General features: G+C 38.3%; 1 protein-coding gene across 1 annotated transcript in view; it reads right to left on the bottom strand.

Moving 5' to 3' along the window:
• cacna1ab (calcium channel, voltage-dependent, P/Q type, alpha 1A subunit, b) overlaps nt 1–18,927 on the bottom strand; it is a 136,974-nt gene that overhangs the window by 78,060 nt on the left and 39,987 nt on the right. The window contains exons 4-6 of the mRNA XM_079336713.1: nt 3,364–3,455; nt 2,559–2,711; nt 2,042–2,229 (exon numbers count right to left, since the gene is read on the bottom strand). Coding sequence (XP_079192839.1) covers nt 2,042–2,229; nt 2,559–2,711; nt 3,364–3,455 — 433 coding nt within the window. The remainder of the gene's footprint in view (nt 1–2,041; nt 2,230–2,558; nt 2,712–3,363; nt 3,456–18,927) is intronic.

An 18,927-nucleotide genomic window follows, 5' to 3' on the forward strand; every position in this document is an offset into this window, starting at 1 on the left:
TTTTCTTGCTCATACTGCTGAAGTGGGTCGTATAGACTTATTCAAAGGGGATTCTCTTTTTATCTGAATACACAGTCTCTTCTCTAATAGCTAATTTGACAGTAAACAATGTAGCACATGCTAGAGGAAGTCTTGGCTAGAAGACATTTTGTAACCACTGTGGACACTCTAAAAGGAACTTGATATCTGATGTCAGTTGTTAACGATGGGTTTTGAAATAGCATAAATAGTTATCCTGCATGATATGCAGACTGTGAAATAAATGTGAAAGGCAACTTAAATGTCTTTAGACGTTAAAAGGCTAGATGAAAGTCCTTTCAAAGTCTTTTTAAAGTCTTCTATAGAACAGGAGGCATTACAACCTGAAGACACAAAGACGGTCTGACAGAAGTTGGCACCTTTCTCCATACTGCTTAAGGACCAAGGAGACCTGAACTATTTTATGCTGGCTCAGGAGTGTCCCATTTTCTATCTAAAAGCCTGACCTCAAAGCGGAGATGTTGCATCTGCGTGCAGAGACACACGCCATGCGCTGTGAGACATTACAACGTCTTCTGCTGTCCTAAACACTCACTGCACTCGGTGACGTCAAAATCAAGTGAAACTCACTTCTTTCGCTCCACAGACCAAGCTGACAATCAGATAAAATCAGGTTCCGGGAAGAGATTCTGATTCTGTGACCCTTATAAGATCTAAATGGAACTATCAGCTGATGATTATCTGCTGCTGAAGTGCTTAACGAGTTTGTTAAGTTTTTATACCGCATGGTAGAGTGCGAGCAACCCGTTCTCTATTAAACTTTCATTGGTTTCCTCCTGACTGCCTGTGTGAGAGTGGAATTCAGCCTCTATCCATCAGGAAAGATGTTAAATATAGAGCGAGACAGACGAGAATAGAGAGGGGAAGAGAAGGAGGCGGCGAGAGAAGGAGCGGCGAGAAAAAGACAGATGAGGAGCTAAAGAAAGTAAAACAGAGGATGATTAAAAGAGAGAAGGGGAGGATGAAGAATGCCTTTTGGATGAATTGATGGTGTTTGGAATCAAATATAAAACTATTTTATGCTTATGATGGAACATGTTCCACTGACATCGGTTTAAAGACGCAACAAAGGACCATGGCTGGTATGAAATTTTGACACACAGACACAAACAAGACAACCAAGAAATTCTAATTCAACTTATCGGATCTACTTTAACGACTCATATTAAAAGGGTATTCTGGTGTGCTGCGGCACATTGGTTGAAAAACACTGTTCTAGTGTATTCATTTTGTAACTTTACAAAGTAACACAACACAGTAGTATGTTCTAAACATTTTAAAATGAATTATTTTAGGGCTCAAAGATGTTTATAGAAAGTCACAATTTCAAGTTCAAAAACAAAATGTTCCCTCATTGAAATGCAAAGAAAGATACCAGCAGCATGTTGGAGCACAGCCCTAATATTTGATTCTAATTTAAGTCCTGGCCTGACAAGGCAGATAGCCAATCAGGATTTTGGGCTGGAACCATGAGGGTTAATGAAACCCCTTCACCACCCCTCTGGACAAATCACAAGTGACGTCCAAGTGGTTGGTCCACAAGAAAGATTATACCCTCCATAGATACAATGACACTTACACTGATAACTTTAATGAGATTAGAAAAGTATATTTTGAGATTTAAGCCTTTCTGTTAGTCCATTGGGTCCGTTAAATATGGTGAACATTTCCAATCGTGAAAATTGTGACGGACACTTTTTAATACAAGCTTGATGCTTTATATCAACTATTTAAGCCTGTTTGCAATTAACATTCTATTGATCATTTTATGTTATTGATATTATGTATGTTATTATGTGTAAATCTTGTCAAGTGAGAACTATGAACTAATGCAGCTGAACTATAGTTCTTTTGTTTTTATATATCTGAAAAAGAGCTTTAAAAAAATCACTATTGCAACACTTTTTAATGCCTTTTCAATGGTGGTAATTGTTGAATAACAAAATTGTCAATGGAAACTCTTGCATATTAAAAACAAAGTCAGAGGGACAGAATAACATACATGGTAGAGCATATCTGTCCATCCCTCCATGGTGATGCACTGGAAGACGGTGAGCACGGCAAACAGGATGTTGTCGAACTGGGTGATGCCGTTGTTTGGCCCAAGCCAGCCACCCTTACATGACGTGCCGTTCTGACACAACCGGGAAGGTTCTGCTGTTCCACACGGTATGTCGTCCACTATCTCATCTGCTCAGAGAGAGAGAGGGAGAGAGAGACAGAAGGAGAGAGTACATTGAAGTTATATCATCCAAGTTAGCTGAGGAGCAAAAAGAAGAAAAAAAACAGTAACGTTTATCTAATGCAAAACATTGATAGCATAAGAAACAGCACGCATTTGGACTTGTTTAACAACACATGCAAATACTATGTGACATACAGTAGGTGTGCAGGTCAGGGCCATGGTATTGTGCATGCTGGCTCATGGCTCAATGGTTAATGTCAAGCCTTAATAGGATGAAGCTACCAACAATGAATGGTTCATGCCAGCATTGTACTGTCTGTCATTGTATCCTCACTTGTGAATTCATCATAGCAAGCTGTGTGGAACTTTCCCATGTAGAACTCCAGGCCGATGATGGCAAACATGAGGATGGCCACAAACAACAGGAGGCCGATCTGTAGCAGGGGGATCATAGCCTTCATGATGGACTTGAGCACCACCTGCAGGCCTGGAGGACAAAGGAAGAAAATCAGAGAAGGAACATGTAGTGAAATTAATTAATATTGCATCTGAATGTTAAATTTGGTGTGCATTAATGAAGCTCATTTAGTTAACACTTTGTACTACTATCATCAATAAACCATAATTGGAAAGTGAATTTACTTTAGTTAATAGCTATTTTACTGTATACAAACAATACAAAGAAAATGGAAAATGTTGATTGAGTGTTCAAATGATGTACTGCATTATTGCTGCTACCTTATTACTTTAGTCAACATCACAATTCTAAATTGCATTCAATATTTTATTAATGATTACCAAATGATGTAAAGGTTAGATAAATTGTGAAACACCTATAAAGCATCTATAATAATGTAAATGCATAGTGACAATGTGTCACTAAATGGTCTGCAAACCATCTATAAAGTTGTAACTTAGGTTTATAACCCTAACGTAAAATGGTTAATAAATACCGTGGCCGACATAGGTCACAAATTTCTTAACGGAAATGTGCTGCAAATGAAAAGCAAGTGATGCAAAATGCCAGAGAAAATGTACTTCTTTGACCTAAATAAAAAGAAGAGGACAGAGACTGCACTCATTGGTAAAGCATGCAGAGTACTGTACACACATGAAGACACACACAACCCAGCACTTACTGGGAATCCCAGACACCAGTTTCAGTGGTCGCAGCACTCTGACAGCTCGCAATGTCTTCAAGTCAAACTGAGACCCCAGTGACGACAGGATACTGAAGGGAGAAAAACAGAGATGAAGTTATTAGGCTATTTCTTTAAAATCATCATGTATCTTTAGCAGCACATATCTTGCACAACTTCACCAATTACCAAGGTACATGGAGAATGAAAAAGGTCAAGATGCTCCAGCAACACTTAGCAGTAACAACTTTATCAATGTTACTATAGTGACACATTTCCGCAAAGATGATGGACTTGCAATTCTACAATTCACTTTGCTTTTTACCAAAAAGGATGTACATAAAACAGTAAGTACAACACAAGCAAGGATCTAGAAAAAAGTGAAAACAGTGTCAGTAGGTGCAAACAATCTTTGAGTCCGATTGGACACACAGGTGCTGACAGGCAATGCACAGAGGCAAAGCGCATCACTGATGCCAGTACTTAAAAGCTCTAACTCGTAATAAAAACATCTTAAAAGTCATAATTTCAAACAAAAATGACCATCATTACCTTCATCATCATCATCATCATCATCATCATCATCATCATCACCACCATCATCAATAATATCGAGACAATCGTTATCATCATTATTAAGGTTGTCTTGAAAGAGCTTTGTCTTTAGCGTTTTCTTAAAGGTGCAAAGGGACTGTGCAGATCAAATGGAGTTTGGAAGTTTATTCCACCTCCATGGGACAACGAAGGAGAAGAGTCTAGTTAACGTCTTAAGACCCTGTTGTGAAGGTTGGATCAGATGCCTTTAATGCAGGATGAGAGTTTAGGTAATGAGGATCTGTTTTGGTTGCTGTTTTCTGAGCGAGCAGCAGAGTTTTAAATTTGATATAAGCAGTAAGTGGGAGCCAGTGTAAGGAGATGAACAGCAAAGTGACTTGTGCACTTTAAGGTAGGTTGAAGACCCGTCATGCTGAGGCACTTTGTATTATCTGCACGGGTTTGATGCATGCAGGAAGGCCTGCCAGTAGGGATTACTACCCTGTGTAAATGATGTCTGCATTTTAAAGTGTTTTTGATGATTCTCTTTATACTGCAAGTGTTGCCGGAGCTCTTTGACCAAATCACAATATAACCAAAAATTGTTTACTGGGCAAAATGGCTGCAACATTACTGTGTTACACACTGCTGAAGCAATTAAAAACTTAACCAATGATACACTTTCACTGACATGTGACATGTAAAGAAATGTGAATTCAAATCTAAAATACCGTTTACACATGAGAAAATGTCGAATGGTCTATCCGAGAAAGACATTTTTATTTGGCTAAAAGCAGCATAGAGCCTTTAACTGTTGTTAAATGGACAATTTCAATATTAAGAACTGAATCGTGTCTGTGATTCTCTTGTAGCGTGTGTGAAGCCCTGGTGTAAAGCCAGCCACAGACAGGCTGGAAAATTCCATGCTCTGTTTTGAACGGGGGCGGAAGACAGGTCTGTTCAACAGGATGGTGTGGGGAGAGTGTGGGGGCGTAAAGAGAAGGGATGCTCTGAGTAGGAGGAGAGAGAGAAAGAGAGGGGAGGAACCACGCTGACCTTAACCCAGACATCATTAAAGATTGAACAGCCCTTGATGATAAAAATAAAGTGTATATTTTCTGCAGCTTTATCATTTCTGCTTTTTTAAAGCTCCAATTGGCACTTAAGTTTGCCAGACAATTTTTCAACTTCAGTTGCAGCCAAATGTTTTCAGTTAGAATCAGAAAACTGAAGGAAATTATTTGTCTTTACTAATCAGACCTCAAAGTGATTTTGGTCTCCTCCTGTTCCAAGAAAGTATTTTCTAGTGTCCTAACAAACAACATCTGTGTTAGTTAATCAATTATGAAAGCACACTTCAGAATCTCAAATAAATGCATTAATTTTTTTTTAATAAAAGACAGGTGGCAATGCATCCTGTGGTAGTAGCAGTGATAGCTGATAAAATACAAAAGCCCTTCCCTACCATCCCCCCCATCCCAATATACACATAAATACACTGCACTCTTGTCAGACTCCAAAAGGATATGTTTTTCTGAAGTTAGAAAAAAAAGTAACAATATAAAAATATGTTACTTGACACTCCACAAAGTGCCTCTTGCAAAACAACCCTTGTTAACTTAAAATAGGGGGGGGGGGGGGGGCACCCATGGACATCCCGCTTTTTGAAACTTGGATTTGTTAAGGAGCTCTATCCAAAAAGGTAGCCCAAACACAACATAGTTCCGCAGCCATTTCGCCTTCGTACTCACACATTGCATCAGTGATGGCGTATTACTGGTGTCCCAGTGTGTGAATGTAGATGGCATTTTAGGCTATGTGGAAGTGCAAGAGGCACAGCTTGTGAGCTCATACACAAACACACACACACATTGCTTCTCTGCCTCTCCAACTCAAACGGTACACATGGATACAGTCCTCCCCCCGTTACCCTTTTGATACTATCTCTAATGGCTTATCATAGGGGGCAGGGCATATACGCTTCCCCCCACAATTCCTCCAAAAAGAAAAAAAATAAGCCTGATGTAACATTATAGTTCCTGATAGTGATTAATTCTGCAGAAAAATTAACAGAAAAAAGAGATCCAATAGACTTGGAAAATAGGAAGAGGGAAACAAAGGTGAGTGAGTCTATACTAAACCTAAACATTCTCTCTTTTCTATAAACCCTTTTTTCTCTCTTCCGACTCTCCAGGTTCGTTGCTATTTCCAGTAAGAGGTAATTTATTAACAGACACTATACAGGCAGCCAAGCCCCTCATTACCTCAATGGCTTTTTAACTGCCCCGGTTTAAGACCATGATGCAAAGCTTCAAAAAAACTGGACTTCAGCAGAGCGAGTCTCAGACAGCCTCAGGTCCAACATCTGACACAGTCTCTTTGTGAATAATGGCAAATATCATCATCTGCCTGTGACTTTTGATTTCACTTTCTGCAGTCCCTTGGTGGTCACGATAAAAAATATGCCCACAGTGATGTTAACAAACATATTTTTACTGCATTTTCCCTTTCATATATTTAGCCTAAAGAGTAACTATCCCTAAGCATCAGAAACAATTTTAACTGTCAAAGAGCTGGGCATATGCTTAAATGAATTTATGGATAGAGCCAAAAAGCTCAAGTGTCACTCTTTCTGTAATTCATTTTTTTCTCTTTTTCACTCGAGATGTATTTCTTACAGATTGCACTGCTCCTTTTTTCAGGGTGAATGCAGAGCTTCAGTATTCAACCATGCAGGACAGAAACCAGCAGTTTCTGTCAGACAACCCAAACCTCCAGGATGCTGTCACCCCTGGCAACAACTGAACCTGGAATGCAATACACTGAGGTGGCCAGAAGAGGAAGCAGCATGGATGGAGGAATAGAATAAAGAAGGAGGGGCATGGGATGCTGTTCGGATAAAGGAAACAACTACAGTGTAAAAGGAGGAACAGTTTAGAATTTAATTGAAAGAGAGGGAAATTGAACTGAGTAAGCACAAAAGTAATTAGCGTCAGAAGAGGAAATGAAATGGCACAACTATTCAGACAATTATTATTCAATTTTATTGATCTGATTCAATTCAATCACAATTTGTTCACATAATATTTAAAAAAGCTGCTGCTTTTACAAACAAATTTTATGAAAGGTAAGGTTACAGTTAAACTGTGTGTGGTAAAAATCATCAGGTTTTAAAAAATGGTTTTAGGTGTAAAAAGTGAAAAAATGTGTTTTAACCTACTTCTTTACTAAACCTAGAAATGCATTTAAAGGTAATGATGTAACTATAAAAAACTTGTTTATGTTCGAATTACAACTAGAATAGACTGGATTTCTTGATGCTAACAACTTTTTAAGCATTGTTGATATTATGTTATTGTTTTGTTCTGTAAAAGTTATGGATTTATTTTATTTGCTTAAATTAACATAGAATGTACTAAACCTCAATGATGTATAACAGAGGATATATGTTATGTCTAATGTGGTTATTTGTTCAAAAAGTCATATATATAAACCTCCCCACTTAGTTTGGAGCTCAAACTTGGGTTATTGGATAATCTACATATGCACTGGTACTCTCCAACATCAATATCTGTCAAGTTGGGAGTAATTTAAAAGGTCACATCTTATATTCCTTTTCAAAAAGTTCAAATATGTCCCAGCGGTTCTCAAAACATTTCTTTTAAGTATCTTGCCAAAAATCCACTCTGATCCTATTTGATCATGCCTATAAACCCCACTGTTTCACATTCGCTCAGAGCAGGCTGTTTCTGTGCAAATAAGTTTGATAACGCCCTTCTGGAAGGGCTTGGGTGGCTTGAGCTTTTTAGCAACATGCTTGATTGTTTACAGTGAGAAGGCAGACGCAGTAGGCACAACAAACACTAATGGGTGTAACCCACATAGAGGAGGAGTTATTGCTCCCTCTGATGTCACAAAGGGGAAATCTCCAAATGGACTTTTTTTATAATTTACTTTGTGGACAGGCTTTGGACAACTCTGCCACGATGCAGCAGCGTTTAGCTTTTTTTAAAAATTGCTCATTATGTCTAATGCCGCTCTGTGATGTTTGGATGTACTTATTGTAATTTGAATTAGTGATTTTGATCTTAGTGTGAGAAAAACATAATAAAATGTATGTTGCTTGTGACCTTTATGTTGTTAGAGAATGTTAAACAAGAGTATTTGTGTCAAGCTCTGTGTATTCATCTCAGAATTTTGTACTTGAAGTTTAGATGCTAATCCTTCTCGTAAATCGCTTCCCACAATTCTCCTTCTTTCTATTTATTTTCAATAATGAATAAGTGAGACGACATGACAAAAACATACAAAATCATTTCTTTTCATGAAATTTTACAAACACATATGGGAGGTGTGTGCTTATTCCACTCTTGGTCTAGATTTCCCTTAAGAAATACAAACTGGGAGGGGAAGAGATGGAAAATCCCTCAAGTGACAGAGAGTGAACAGATTGAAAGAGAGTGATAGTCCTGTGTGTCAAAAGTGTTAGATTCAACTGCTGAGAGAGAGAGAGAAAGAAAGAGAGAGAGGAAGAGAGGCATACTGACAGAGAGCCTCTTGGGAGAAAGAGAGAGCTGTATCAGCTGAGGGAGGAGGTGTTTGGATTGTGATGACAGAGGCTCGCACTGGAGGGAAACACCTTACAATCAACCTGCAGAGTGCATATGAACAGAGAGACACAGTTTATACTGGGTTACGTTATCCAAACAGGGTATTCACCTTCCCCCAGCCGCAAAAGAGCTCTTGCACTATGTTGTGCACTTTCCTTATAAAAAAACAAGAAAAAAAATTTAAAGCACAACAAGGTGTCTTAATGTACTAGAGACATTATTACTCTTGCTTTCCAATGTTTATATGTGTAACTTAACACAGTGGACAGAGAATTCTAGGGAAGAGGATAAGAATATGACATTGATTTCTGAAGTGACAGATAAACACTTGACGTTTTATCCATTGTCCATAATCAGACAAATATATGAAATCTTAATCATTTGGAATCTCACAAACTAAAAAGATGGCAGACTTACATTAGAATAATTTATTCATAGCATTGGATTTAGGGCTGCAACGAATACTTGACATAATTGAATACATTGACTACGGAGAAGAATCAACGCATGAATTCAAGAGTCAACGCGTTGTATTATTGTTTTTGTTATTGGTAAAATCAAATACCGGACGGGAAAAACTGTACTTGCAGTTCACTACAGGAAGTGGTGGGGGCAGTATCGCTACCGCTGTTTACATTATTCTATTCCTTCTCTCATTTATGCATGCTTAACGTTAAAGTGTGGTCCAAAATAGTATGCCAAATAATCATGATTAATCAACTTATTGAAAAAATAATCAATAGATTTGTCGACATAAAATATAATCATTAGTTGCAGCCCTATTTGGATTTAAATGAAGACTTGATTGAACAAAACAAAAACAATTACTGAGGAAATACAGAACTATTTTAGTTTGGGGCTTACTTTAGTCTTTTTCCAATATCACTAGATTACATCTGTGGGCTTTAGAACTTTTCTGGGCCCAGCTGCTCGAAAGTATTCCTCTGGTTTAGGTCCTGATTTAGAAATAAACTTTCAGTATGATCATCGTCCTGTGGATAGCAGGTCATCAAGTTCACTCTTGTCACAGCGTTTTCAAAGAAAAACTGGATTGGATCAACCTGATCTAGATACAGACTTTTAATCTAAGGACATCATATAATGAAGTTTGTCCATAGGGGGCACCAAATCCCACACAAACTGAAAATTCCTCAAACCTGCATGTGTGAAATTGCTCATTAACAGCTATTTTGGAGAAATACGTTAAAAGTGTATTTATAACTTTTTTTTCCCCACAACCCTAATATTAGACATATCTTTGTCACTGCATTGATGTAGCTGTTACCATGGAAAATTTCAGGAATTATTTTGTTTGACCTATTTAAAAGTAATATAAAAGGTTCCTCTAATAAGCCATCTGCTGGGAGCAGAGTACTGACAAGTTTTAAACAGCACAAACTGGAGACTTTATCAAGATATAAACCACGATTGGATTACCTGATACAAAATCCTCTCATTCGTTTTCATTATTGGTCCAGTCTAGTTAGCTTTAATGAGATAAGATTATATTTAAACAACTGGGCCCAGTAAAACGTTGTGTACAAGTTATATAGACTCAGACCTGTTATAAAAAAAAGAAAAAAGAAGAGGAAGCCCCTAGTATCTCCTTAAATCTGTAAAAGCCGTCAAAATGCAAAGGTAATGTATGAAGCTAAATTGTAAGATGTTAAATCTGAAAATCTTAAAAGAGACACATTTTAAAACCTGAAACTAGGACAATGAAAAACTATCATGACCTAGAGAGCAGTTTATGTTATTCTGTTATCTCTGTCTCTTCATAAGGATACCTAAACATGATGATGACGATAACCATGACAATAAAGTTGATGATTGATTGCTCTGCTGATGAAAACCCTATGGGTCACTCCGCACCTTTCCTTGGCCCAGTCTCTCCTCAGTCCATGCAGTCGCCATGACAACCGGCATTTCCTCTCTTTGCCGAGTCTCCACGGTTACCGACCCGCTCTCATTCATAAGCAAGCGTAACCAAGGCAACACACTCACTCATTGATGGAATCTTGGCACTGCTGCAGAAGCAGGGAAGTAAAGACAAGTGTGTCTCCTAACGATTGATTTTTAACCCCAAACACACACACACACACACACACACACACACACACACACACACACACACACACACACATTATCCTCACCTACCCCCTCAAACCCTCCTCTTACACAAGCTCCTGTCCATGGTGCACACGGTAGCAGAACTTTCCCTGCACGCACAAACAAACCTAGACACACACACACACCAAAATGTGTGCGCACACAAAAGCAAGCAGGCGTGCACGCACTGCAGAAAATAAAACAGCACACACACACACTCACAGTCAAATCAAATCGATTTGCATTATTTATCCCCAACAAATAGGAATACACATGCATCATAAATATGTGCACACATGGCACACACAACGAGTAGGCCTACACTCTAATGAAGAATACAGCACAGGTATTGAATGATCCATTTCTCTGTCCCTCCATGGTGCTGAACACTAGTATTTAATTTTACAACATATTCAAAGACGCTTTATCTTACGCAGACACACATTAGTGATCACATACATTAGTTATTGTGAATGTCTATTAAGAATGATCTGTTCTGGTTACTGGTGTGTTTTGATGAGTTCAAGATTTGCTCATCCCCAGAAGGGCCATCTGTATTCCCGCATTTCTGAATTGTTTAAAAGAGGTTCAGAGTGAGGACTAAAATAAGTTTACTTTATTCATCAGGCCTCAGAGGATTTGGAATAATCTGCCTGATGGGCAAATCTTCAAAAATAAGACTCAGGTTGTCGTGCTACATGATGCCAGCCCAGTACAACTGTTGCCAAAAAGAAGAGGATGGGTAGCTGGGTAACAATAAGGATTATATACCCCATCGTAAAATCCAAGATCTTTATTGGCAAAATAGGACTGTGTATTGGCAGTAATGTAGCAAAATGATACTTCCAGTTAAACTAGCGATGAAGAGATGCAATGCGTCCCTTTTATGACTGGCTTGTTGTATTTCCACATATGCAGGTATTTGTTCCACCTCTTGTCTAATTAGAACAGAGTCCCACCTAAATTGGTCAATAATACCTACAAAAAAATAAAAATGAAAAAATCTGTTTTTCAATGTGACACCATTAATGTTTGAGTTTACTTAGGTTTAGGGACAAAACAGTCTTGGCTTTGTTAAAGAAAGTCCTGGCATGGCTAAGAAAACCTTTTGAAATAGCAGCTAATAACAGAAAACATTAAATATTTGCATATAGTTTTAAATAGGAAATGATATAGTTATATAAAAATATGTTACCAATATTTACAAGTGTGTTTATATGTAATACTAGCCATCACAGTGTGGCTTTTTTCACTAAAATAGTAACAGACTCACAACATGCAAAGACCAGGACGAGTTCCAGACACTGACATGTGCATGAGCTGTTCGTGTGTGTGTGTGTGTGTTCGTGTGTGTATATGTTCATGGATTATGTGTGTTTTGTGTGGAAATAGTGTGGGAGTGCCATGTGTCATCACAGTGTGAGCTCCTGTCCCCTCCCACTGAGCCCTCATCCTCCTTTCACACGCACGCGCACACACACACACACACACACACACGCACACACGCACACACGCACACACACACACACACACACACACACACACACACACACACACACACTCACGCACACACACACACACACATTTGTACAATATTCGAACATAGGGAAAATAATAAACAAATGGTATCATGCATATTGTTAACTAAGAAAAAATGACTTCATCACAAATATAAGCTTGCTTTTGGAGCTGATTCTGCACATAAAGATTTGGGGGGGAAAAATAAATGTACAGTATATCACAAGTTCTCTTTTGCCAGCCTTGAAACAAACTATTTTTACAAAAATATAAATGTCTAAAATCGCCTAGGGTTTACTGTAGGTGTTCGCTGTCAATGCCTACAGCAACGCCTTGGTAACTATGCTCAGGGAGTTCCTTAATAATTGTATTCCTTAACAGCCGAATAGTATGTGTCTTGAATCACCTCCCCTTAATTCCATTCAGCACTTTTCAGGGACAATGAGTACCTCTATGTTTGTCTCTTATGTGCAAATGTGTGCAGGTCAGCATGGACATAGTAAGGGTAGTAAACCTTTCTGTAGAATCATGGCAAGATGTAATAATTCTGCTCTCTAAACCTCTCACAGCAGCCGTGCTCTTTTTTCTACACAGGGCATTAAGCAGAATTTTACGACTGTTACGTCACTACTCGCCCTGACCCTTGCTACCAAGGTGGTACAACACTTTTGCTTATTGGGAGAATCCATTTTCGTGGTAAAGAGGGGTGTCAGGAAAGGAAATCTGTATGGTTGGAGGTGAAGGGGTGTTTTCTTTTTATCTTTTTTTGTGCTCCATCAACCCAGTCTTCAGAAATCCTTAAGCTTATATCATCAAAGACACTGTTTTTTTTCCCATCCAAACATCTTTTTTTGTCTCTCCTTTCAATTCTACTCTGTTTCTTTTTCTTTTTTTCTCAGTTCTCTTTCTGTCTCCTGGTTGCTGAAGCTTTCATTGGCAGAAGCACTCTCCTTCTGACCACATTCTCCATCCTCACCGCCCCCCCCCCCCCATTTTCTAGCTAACACATTATTGCTGATCTCAGCAGAGTGCTAACACTCAGCTGATGGACTATCTCTCTCTATACCTCCAACCCAGACTGCCTTATTTTCCCTTCTTGCCTTTCTCTCCCCTCTTATCTTAGTCTTTCTTATCATAATTGAGCTTCATGTATGATCAGGTAGAGTGAGTGCCACGGTGGCAGATCAGGAGGCTTAGTCTCACTGTGTTGTGGCTGCCCCTGCTTCTTGTGCCTTTTCATCATGTTACATTGTGTATGACTCAATATAATGGAGTCATCTTCACGTGTAAGTGTTGATGATACAAAAGAGCAAATGCTCACCTTTCTGTTTCACAAAGAACTGAGGGTCTATTTATTGTACTCTTTGTATTTCAGATCAATTCAACTGTTCATCTCCTCCTGTTGCATTTTGCAACAGCCCTTTAGGAAACCTCTTTAGGAAAAGTAAGGATGTTATCAAGCCACAGCTCTGCTTTTAAAAGGTTGTTCTGATAAAACATTGGTTATTGAAAATGTTTACTCCAGCTCCATCAACAGCTGCCTTGCTCAATAACAGTAATAGAAATCCAGATTTTCCATATTAATGTCAGACTTAAATCAAGTGACACATTCATCAGGTACAGTTTGTTAGGTATGCTGTGCCTTGTTCTCTATAGGTCTATTAATTATAAGGACACTCATCTTTTTCCTTTCCTGTTCTCACACATCATTCTCTCCCATCTCTTTAATTCTCCTCCAGTTTTTCCATGCACCTATATCGTTCTCTACCTTTCTTCATTTTCTATCGTTGTTTCTCTCTGTCAATCTCTCTCTCCCTTTGAGTGAATGAACGAGCGTATTGTCCTACCTGTCCCCTGTCCACTGCCAGCATGAATCATGGACCTCACAAGGACAGAGCACATGGACTTTTGTTTCCTTGTTGCGCACGTTTTTCCTCTAGTGTATTTGCAAGCATGTAACATGTCATACAATGAAATGTTTATGTGTAAATGTTTTGCTTTTTTTTCTTGGATGTCTTTGCAGTTATATCGGGCTGAGTATTCCATATTATTTGCATTTTAATAATTCTAATTTATTCATTTATTTTATTGATTGTGTTTGACTTCACTAGTCAGACCTTTGTTTTATTTTTATTTTTCTGTCTGTCTATTTAGAATGGCTCCCCTCAAATATTTCTCTGTGCCAATGTCAGATTTACAAACATGAGCCGCACTTTTCATGCCTTGCATGCAGTGAGTGACATCAATGTAAACCATGTATTGGCAGATTGGAGGTGTGGTGCCCATCATCTGAGGGGGACAAGTGTCTTCTTGTCCGAAAGTACCTACTACTACTACTACTACTACTACTACTACTACTAGTAGTTTTGTTCAATGTCCGTGTTGTCCATGCATGTGCACTCCCTCTCCCTCTATATTTATCAACATTTTTGTTCTTTAAAGAAAGAATATCAGAATCTGACAAAATAGGAATTGGCTTGTCAGACCCAGAAATCAGGTTTTGGCCAGATATTTTACAATCGGTGCATCTCTACCAAAAACATCCACTAACAAGCAGGTAATATTACCACTCTAGTTGTAATTTAGGTATGATGTAAAACATCTGATATTAGTATTTCCCAGCCCTAACCACAAAACAAGTATTTTCTTCCCTGCCCATGGTCCGACTCAGATACTGTAGACCAGCAATTTTAGTGGAGTTAAGATGTCTTGCTAAAAGGACACTTCAGCACAACAGATGCTTTCGCATTGTGCTGCACTCAAACAGTAACTGTAGGTATGTGTTTGAGTCTGTAGGTGTGTGTTTGTGTCTGTGGCTCTATTTCTGTTCACAAGGGTGTGTGGGTGTTCACAAAGAGCTACATACAGAAGCAGGCTTTCAGTGAAAATTATTTGTGTAAAGGGACATCTTACCTATTTAATTGTGTTTAAATGTCAAGTTCATGAGCAGCCACTGGCAGGAAAAAACAAAGCTTATGTATGCTAATAATCTTCATACTGTATGTAGCCAAGAATTCATCATCTAAAATAAATGCTATATACACTCTTTAGATTCATAAGTGAAAAGTTTTCAACAATTCTATGTTATTATTATATTATATATTATATTATATTTTTTATAGTACAGTAGTAAGTACTTGTGTATTAGCCACAAGAGAGATCCGTCAGCATTGCTTCAAAGGACAACCAATACAACCATTTTTAAACATGTGCATATTTAACAGTGTGACATGCTGTTTATTGTTTTTAATGATATGCCATTTATTGTTTGGAAAAAGTCTGAAAATTAGAGAGGGGAAACTTCAGTGGAAATTGGGGGTCAGGACAGGTCCCAAGTAACCTGATCATGCGTGTTTGTAAAGAGTGAGACCATGTCCATTATCTCAGAGAACTAACAAGTGGGGGGAAAAAAGAGTCCATAAGGACCTCTGGTAATCAGGGGATACCAGCAGCCCACACTGCAGCCTGCATCACACCTAAACTTGACCTCGCTGAACTCAAACTAAACTATGAAAAGAGTGAATAGTATGGCATGTTCTACATATTTTTTCCTTTCTTAAACGACCACTTTGTAAGCTGCTCATCACACTATACTGTATATAGTCCTCTTTACACTCGCATGATCTTCACCTCCACCTTGACCAATACTTTGGTATATCAGAACAGCTCATTGAGCATTATCAAACATTACAGTGCTAACGTTACACCCCTTATGTTAAAGCAACGCAGCTGACAGGCTGCAGGGCACAGAGTTTGAGGGTATAGGAGAACATATAGGAGAGTGACAAGCCTGTAAATGACTGCAGAGCAATAATGATAATGGAAGTGATGGCAAAGGGACAATTTTCAGTCAGGTACTTCCCTTCTCGCTCTCTCTCTCTCTCTCTCTCCTCTGTGACCTCATTTTTCTCTCCCTGCTGGACTTCATTTACTCGCTCAGTGTTCATACAGTATTATCTCACAGGGTTGCTTACTGTAACACCTGTATACCAATTTTGTATTAATTTTTGAGTGTTGAAGAGAGACCGGATTCAAACTAAAGTTAGCTGATCATTCATGCACAGTGAAGTATTTTTTTTCACCTTGAAAGTCTTAGACAAAGTACCTAGATAAATATCTGATGACCTGTTTCATCCACTGAGTCCGGCTTGTGACGCAAATTCAGCCGCAGTTTGTCCCCAAAGTGAGTCAGAGGTCCCTGTTTCCCCTTGTGTTGGGCTCTGGTGTCATTTGGTGCCTTTGCCAGAAACAGGAGTGACTCAGTATGACATCTTTTTTTACCCGACAGGAGGCAAAATGTTTATCTTGGCCCTTAGGGTTTTTCTGTCTCACCTACACAGTTTGTTCCCTTTCTCCTTAAAAGGGATATAAAAGGCAGTTTCAGTCTTCGGCATGTTCTATTTTGAATAGAGTAAGATGTACAGATGTTTCTGTCCATCCATGTGCCCTCAGCTAGACATCACATGCTTAGTTTATGTAGTGTCATAACCATCTAATAAAAGTATACCTTAACTTTATTAAAACCTTATTGAGCAAAATAGTCTAAAAATATTCTGTTAAAGTTTAATGCATGGCAGATACCACATGCACGACTGAAGACTTCTAGAAAATGTCAGGACAACCTGCCCCTTTAATCTTCCTGAGATGATTTTACAAATCTATCCCTGATAGCAGGAGATCTCCCTGTTAGACTGAAAGTGATGTTTTAGGAGGCAAGACAAGATGTAAAAATAATTCCACAAACAATGGCAGACAAGGCAACAAAGTCCAATGTTATATGACCATAAATTTAAAAAAAAAGGAAATTACACATACAACATATACAAGCCAAACTGTCTTGCAGCATTTCAGTATTATTCAAAGCAAAGCAGGTTCTGGATCATCACTCACTCCACATCCTGTACTGTTCACTGGTTGTCCCATATTTAAGTTACTGTGCAGAGGTTTGGGGCCTCATATGCAAGACTACACTACATCCACTTTTCACACTTCAAAAAAGAGCTATAAGGATAATTCACAATGTCGGATATAAGGATCACACACACTCTATTGTGGATTAGTCCTATTTGAGAGCTTGTTTGTATGATCTCATTCACTGTTTGTCCAGATTACTTTTTTTACTTTATGCTTTCTTCTCTCTTTTTTCTTTTATTTTTGATTGAAATGAACTAAATTAAATTAAGACTAAACCCTTTTGACCGTTATATCAATAATATCTGTAATTGGGTTCAAACATATTTAAACAAAAGAGTGAAAAAGAACATGTTGGCATCAGAAAATACCATGAAGCAGCTTCATCACATATATTAAGATTGAAACAGTTACTTTGAGGATTGACTCATTTTGGGGGACACCCTCGAGTGCTCATTATAGGAAATGCAGTTTTTGAAAAAAAAAAAAAAAAAGAACTGGCTAACTCTTATAGTTTGAATCTCTGTTTCCCAATCCGTGTCACAAGAAATAATACATTTTCTTTGTGGTTTTACATTATATCATTTAGTGTGTTGAAACAAAAAAGAAAACTGGAAAATAAGAGGAAAATCTACATCAAATCAATGACTCATTTTTCAGTTCAAATTTATCAGGGGTGTTTGTTAAGTGTAGGAGCCAACTTCATGAACTTGATGATGGTCAGAGAACGTTTTAAGTTAACCTGTGCCAGTGCTAAAAAAATCAAGCAGAAGTGCAAAAAAAAAAAAAAAAAAACAGCAGTTCCTTGAGTGTCCACAAAAGACCAAGAAGTCCCATAAAAATATGTTAAAATTCATTTCATGTTTTCAGCCTGTTATAACCATGATTGTGGTCTTATTAGCTAATTGTCTGTATCAGCACACACGTTATGGGGGTAGCACGTGTAACTGTTGGCCAGGAGGCTTAAGGCTCTCCCCTCATTGCAGTCCTTTTCCTATTACTAAGTTGATAGAAAGTTAGCCTAAGGCAGCATTTCCTAAAGGGCAACTGCCATCATTTGCTTGGCTTCAAAACTGATCTTCAGAAACCAATGGGTGACAGCACATGCTTTATACAGTTTCTGCTCCAAACAGAGTCCTCTGGAATACATACAGTTGAAGATAGTTCTCTTTTCGTAAAAGACAAAGCACCAGTAATTTATTTATTAACATTGCCAGCTATACATGTCTGGAAAACCCTTTTTTCAATATATTATATATTGTGCATTCTACAGTTACACCCGTCCTGTGAGATTTACATAACTACTGTATGCAGTTTCAAAATAAATATTCTGTACATGTAAAATGACAAAGGATTTTTTTTTTTAACGCTGTTGCTGTGAACATCCATCAGAAGAGTCGTAAGGACGTTTATGTGTCCTCTCATTGACTGACTGGCCCAGAGTCTACCGTAAACGATTAGATTACTGTGTGACGTCACAGCACGGCACTCTAAATCAATGAACTGTCATCCCTGAATACTAAATACACTAGTCACTCTGTATGTGTGTTTCCTCTCTCTCATTTATTCTTATCCTCATCAAGTATGTCCCTCTCTCTCCAGTATGTTTGCCAAGAATGAAGTCAGGACGTACACACACTTCACGACCCAGTGGCAGAAGACTTCACAGTCACGACTTGCACTGAACAGACATGTACGCTCTCAGAGACTGCAAGAGGAAAGAAAAAGGAAGAGAAAGGGAGAGACTAATGCTATTCACACTAATAACCAAAGTTTGCTAAACGTGTGAAGCCTTTTTAACTGGTCCTTTCTTAAAGCCCCTTCAGTTTTGTGGTGATCCATCCTGCTCTCAATTCCAAATAGAACGTTTACAGATGCTTTG

The sequence above is a fragment of the Symphodus melops genome, assembly GCF_947650265.1.
Source record: "Symphodus melops genome assembly, chromosome: 2".
Classification (NCBI taxonomy): domain Eukaryota; kingdom Metazoa; phylum Chordata; class Actinopteri; order Labriformes; family Labridae; genus Symphodus; species Symphodus melops.